The following is a 6,000-nucleotide window of genomic DNA, read 5'->3' as shown; positions in this document are numbered from 1 at the left end:
CTGCTCTCTCAGAGAATCAGAGTGAACTCCAAAAACGATTTGGTCTCTGATCATGGAGTCAGTGATATCACCGAAGTTGCAGGATTGCGCTAGCAGTCTAAGGTTAGTTAAATATGAGTTGAAGGATTCGTCTTTACCTTGCAATCGCTGCTTGAATATGCAGCGTTCGAAGATTTTGTTGGTGTCCACCTCACAGTGGCTGTAAAACATGTCCAGGATGGTCTGAAATGTTGGCGTTGAATATTTCCAAGGCGTGATCACCCGCTGTGGTGAGGAAAAGAGCTACCTTCCGTGCATCAGACGCACCATTGAGGTCTGATGCTTCGACGTAAAGCTGAAATTTCTGCTTGAATGTCCGCCAGTTGGCACTGAGATTACCGGAGGTCCTGAGCTGGTGAGGAGCCTGAATCCTTTCCATTGTGCCAGTATACATTCGCTGGTCGTCACGGATCTTGCTGAGTTGAACTAATTAGATTGAACAGACTCCTGGTATCATGTTGTGTCATGTAATTTGGAATAACACACGCTGCCACTTGATTCAGTTTTGAGTAAAAGATGCTCCAGACTTTGAAGTGAGTTCAATGTGTTTTATTGAATTATTAGCACAGTTCTCAATGAGTTCGACTCTCTGCTAATCTAAATGTAGTAACTCAGTCTAACGGAACCAGCCTTGCTTGAAGCCACGTGCTGGGGTGTGATGCTGAGGATACACCCTGTCTCACTCTGTAGATGTTGGTCTGTGGAAAGAGGCGGGTGTGAGTGCCCCATCCCTTTTATAGTGAGATACCACCCCTGAGTGTCCTGACGGCTCATTGGTCGTGTCCTATTCTATGTGTTCATTAGCTGCATTTTTGCATATCATGACAGGCTCTTACCCACCAAATAAACCCAGCCACCAGACGGAAAAAACATTGGGTAAGAATATTGGATTGCACTGGAATAAGAATAAAAATCTTGGCAAGATTTTCATTTTAACCGATTGCACTCGGCCTACCAGGGGAATGGGAGACCGTCCCATCTTTGAAAGTCCGCTTTGATCTTTGCCATCAGATTAGTATAATTCAGTATAATTCAACTTCCAGAGTATCCCCCAGCCCCTTACTGTCTGGACACCAACTTTTTTAAACCGCAAACAGGTAATGACGTCCAGCTAGCTGTAACGGCATTCCCCTAAACTCCCTCTCTCTGCCTCATCAACCCAACCACAAAGTATCCACTCTTTCCTATATTAATGTGTAACCAGAAAAGGCCAAAAAACGCTGCAAGATTCCCATAATCTATTGACGCTTCCGGGTCGCTCACATATTATAGTCAATCGTCAGTGTACAGCGAGACCTTTGTTCAACCCCATCTCTAACTATTGCTCCCATGTATCCGAGGACCTCAGGGCCATGACGAGTGGCTCTATTGCTACTGCAATCAGAAAAGGGGACAACGGACAACTGTTTGGTATCCTGGTAAAGACGAAAGGGGTCGGAGGTCACTTTGTAAGTGCAAACACTGACAAATGGGCCCGTAAACAAGAGCCGCACCAACGTGACAAAGTCCGGCCCAAATCCAAATTTTTAAAAACCGCTAACAGATAATCCCACTCTACCCAGTCGAATGCCTTCTTCGCGTCGAGCAACATTATGATCTGAGGGACCTGACCCTTCCCCGGATCAAGCACCACATTCAACAGTCAACTCACGTTCGCTGTCAACCACCGCCTCTTAATGAAACCCGCTTGGTCTTTCCCACCACCTCTGGCAGACAAGGTTGCAGTCTTAATGCCAAAACCATAGCTAACAGCTTCCCATCCACATTTAATAGGGAGATTGGATGATATGATCCACAGTCTAAGGGGCACTTGGGGCAGAATTCTCTGAAAATGGGGCTATGTTCCCACGCCCACGAGAAAACGGGCGCAAATTACTCTGAACGTTTTTTGTAGGGCCCCGGAGTCGTCCACGCAGCTCTGTTTGCCGATACGGGGCCCTGCACTTCCGGCCATGGGTCCGCGCAACATGGCGGACCCACACAGCAAGCTGGCCCCTACAATATAGGCTCCCCCCATATTGTGCGCCCCCGCCGATCGGTGGCCCCCGATCGGAACCCTGGCTGTCCTGGAGGACACCCCTCAGTGACGGATACCCCTGCCCCCCACCAGGGCGGCTGCGGCAGCCGCCACTCCGAGTGCCCGTTCGGTGGAACCATGTTAGAACCACGCCGGCGGGAACTCGGCCAGCTGCCGGCGGAGAATCGCCTGGGGGCCTCTTTCAATGGCCCCCGACCGGCAGCGCGTCGACCGCGCGCGCATGACTGGTGGCGCTTCTCTGGTCCGCGGAGAATCGCGGGAAGCTGTCGGATCCGATTGTGGGTCTGACGCCCCATTCTCCGCCCCGCGCCGAGCGCGATTTCAGCGGGGAGGCTGGGAGGATCTCGGCCCTTGTCTTTTTTCAAGAGCAGGGAAATCAAAACCTGCCTTAGCATCTGTGGCAAAACACCTCTCTCAATAGGTCCATGAACATCCCTAACAAAAGAGGGGCTAATAGGTCTATGAACTTTTTATTAAATTCCACTGGGAACCCGTCACATCCTGGTGCCTTCCCCGACTGCATCAATTTCATCTCCTTCTTGATCTCATCCAACTCCAGCTGAGCTTCAAGGTCCTCTTGTAACTCCTCCTCCACATTGGGAAACTCCAACTCACCCAGAAATTCCATCATATCTTTGCATTCCATGGAGGGTCCAACCTGTATAAAGTTTGGTTAAAGGTCTTAAATGCCTCATTTACCTTCTCCTGATCCAAGACCAGCCCAACATCCCGTGCCCTAATCTGGGCAATCTCCCATTCAGCCTCCTGTTTCCTCAGTTGTTATGCCAGGAACCGGTTTCCCTACTCCCCATATTTGTGAATAGCCCCTTTAGCACCTTTAGCCCCTCAGCTGTAGCAACGCCCTGCCTGTAACGATCAAATGAAACTGTGTTTGCACCTTTCCCCTCTCCACTTATAGTTCTTGGGATGGGGTGTCCGAACACTTATGATGTCCCTCTATAATATTGTCTCCTAGTTTCCCCTGCCCCCTCCTTCACTCCAGCTTTACATGGGTCTTAAAAAATGTCTCCTCTACTTACAACCTTCAGTACTTCCCGTAGCATCGAGGGAGAGACCTCCCCATTGTCATTGCACAAAAATATAATTGTCATTAGCCCCTGGGATCCTTGCAAAGAACCCAATGTCCACTAGCAAACCCACATCCGGCCCCCACCCCTTTCGATGCCCTTTAACTACCCCCAACCAATGACCATTCAATGTGGGGCGTGGTCAGAAATGACCACTGCCGAGTACTCAGATTTCTTCACCCCCAGCCACTAGCGATCGGCTTATGACAAAATAGTCAATCCTGGAAAAAACATTGTGTACTGAGGAGAAGAACGAGAACTCTTCTTCCCCCGGGTGACCAAACTAGCAAGCGTCTGCCTCTCCCCACCCCGTTTCTTCCATGAAAGCAATTAATGCCTTTGACATAACCATCGGGGCCAGCGATCCTGGCCGAGAATGATCCATCCTTGGGTATAGCAAACAATTCATGCCTCTTCCCATTATAAACTGCTGTGTGTCTTCATTATGTATCCTAGCTAGCAGCCGTTTCCTGAACAGTGCATCATCCTAATTCGGGGCGTAAACATTCACCAACACCACCGGTGTTCCTTTTAACATCCCCGTTACTATGACAAGCCTCCCTCCAGCTTCTGCTGATACCCTCTCCAAACAAAACCGACCCTTTTATTAATAAGGATCACCAGCCTCCGGGCCCTGCTGTCAAATCTTGAATGGAAAACTTGGCTCACCCAAGCCTTCCGAAGCTGCACCCGAATCTCGCGCGTGCATGTGGATCTCCTGGAGGAATGTCACATCGGCTCTCTGGTTTAAATGAGCAAAAACCCATGGTCTTTTGACTGGGCTCCCCAGACCCACATATTCCAGGTGTAGGGGAGCGCTTACCCCCCACCCACAGCCTCGAGTCAGTCATTGCCACCGCAAAATGTCAGAGCTTCACCAATGATTCCCAGGCCGCATCGGAAGAATCTTTTTAAAAAACAGACTTTCGCGGCAGTGAAATGAACCACAAAGAGTGCGATGTCGAAATTGACATCAAAGAGGGGTGGAGGGGTGAAATTACAAACGTCAAGTCATCAAAGATGGCCGAGGAAGCAGCCATGCTTGTCACCCTTGACATGATGGCGGGGGTGGTCACCAGAAATTAAAGAAATTTGGTGGAGTAATGGACAAACTCTTCATTTAAAGCCATGGAGGAGGAAGCTTTGGGTCAAGTAAGGGAGCAACTGAGCAAAACAATTAAAGTGGTAGGCACGCAGGTGGAGAAATTGAAAAATGTGGAGGAGGCCTTATCCCAGCAGGAAGACAGACTTGCATCCTTGGAGGCTGAATTGGTGATCGTCTGAGACAGGAACAAGGGCCTCAAAGCGAAGCTGGATGGTATAGAAGATAGGTCCAGGCACATGAACCTGGGGCTGGTGGGTCTACCCAAGGCGTTGAGGGCACAAGGCCGACCGAATACAACACTGCAAAGTTTCCCCAGTTGATGATCAGTGATGAGATATTTGTTGCGCTGGAGCTGGACAAGGCACACAGGGCCTTGAGGCAGAAACCATGACCGAAGGAGCCACCTCAAGCGGTGATCATTCAGTTTCATAGTTTTCAGAGAAATGAGCGGGTACAGGAATGGGCCAAGAAAGCCTGAAACATCAATTGGATGGGAACATGGTAAGGAGTTACCAAGACATTGGCACGGATCTGGCGAAACGATGGGTGGTTTTCAATAATGTGAAGATGGTCCTGTTTAATTGAAGTGTGCAATGTGGAGTCGTGTACCCAGTGAAATTAAGGGTCACGTTTGATTCAAAAAATTTATTTTTTGAAAATCCGGAGCAGGCAGAGGACCTTATCACAATTGCGACCTAGACACGGCTTGAGGGATGCAGGCAGGCGGTTGGCCGGTTGGGATGTTGATATTTTACTGTTTTTATTGTTCATGTTGTTAGGTGTTGAGTTGGGTTAATGGCGGAGGTGTTTGGATGGGGTCATTTCTTCTGTTCTGTTTTTTTAAAGGTTTTCCTTCTTTACGGGCTTAGTAGTTGCTGGGACTCTGGGGAATGGGAGTATCTTTCCTCAGTTTAAGGACTTTGTTTATTATGGGCGGGTAAGAGGGGAGAAACATGCTTGGGACAGATATGAAGGCGATGGTTAAATAAGTGGGACCTGGGGTGGGTGGTCACCTTGTTAGCACCAGAAAGTTAGCTCGTTAACGGAAGCCAAGTGGGGGATGGGACTGTGACTTATCGGGCTAGTTTGGTTATGCTCGATGGGTCTAGAAGTGGGGGGAGGGAGTTAGAAGAGACTATAGGCTATCTGTTGACTGGGGGAGGGGGGAAACTGACAGTGACCACTTATCTTTTTCTGCTCCACCATTTCACCAGTGTGAAATTGCATGAGTTTGAAACCTGATTGATAAAGGCTAGCGTGCACAAGGTGTCGCTCAGTTTGCAAGAGACTTTGGAGTGACTGCTGCAACCTTTCAGCCATAGTGCTGCAGTGCTCCTGATGGGCTGTATAGCTCTCTGCTGGGCAGACCATTTTCTGTCCGCCATCTCCATACCAATCTGATCTTCATGGACAGCACCGTTCTGTTGAACCTCTGGACCCTCCTGTGTCACCGTCTCAGATCAATACAGTGCCTGGGGTTGGCAGGCACAGGAATCTTCTTCCCTCTGGTGCCACACACTGGTGTCTAACTGAACAGTACCGTGTTGCAAGACTCATGCAGCCATCGCAACAAAGATCCAAAGTTCGACTGGGATTGAAGTGTGAGGGTGGGGGGGAGCAATGTCCTAATAAAGTCAAAGGGGCAGTGTCGAAGGGGGGCTGTATAAGAAGGGAGTCGGGCAAAGCCTCATGGTGGAAGGCAGAGGGGCGAGGAGGTGGAAGAGGATGAC

At 49.4% G+C, this 6,000-nt stretch overlaps 1 protein-coding gene across 1 annotated transcript in view; it reads left to right on the top strand.

The window, feature by feature from the left end:
* Positions 1-1,391: 1,391 nt before the first annotated feature.
* LOC140421398 (chitin synthase chs-2-like) overlaps positions 1,392-6,000 on the top strand; it is a 126,901-nt gene continuing 122,292 nt past the window's right edge. The window contains exon 1 of the mRNA XM_072506101.1: positions 1,392-1,487. Within this exon, the coding sequence (XP_072362202.1) occupies positions 1,392-1,487 (96 nt within the window). The remainder of the gene's footprint in view (positions 1,488-6,000) is intronic.

This window comes from Scyliorhinus torazame, chromosome 1 (genome assembly GCF_047496885.1).
Source record: "Scyliorhinus torazame isolate Kashiwa2021f chromosome 1, sScyTor2.1, whole genome shotgun sequence".
NCBI lineage: Eukaryota > Metazoa > Chordata > Chondrichthyes > Carcharhiniformes > Scyliorhinidae > Scyliorhinus > Scyliorhinus torazame.
This window is presented reverse-complemented; position numbering and strand designations above follow the sequence as displayed.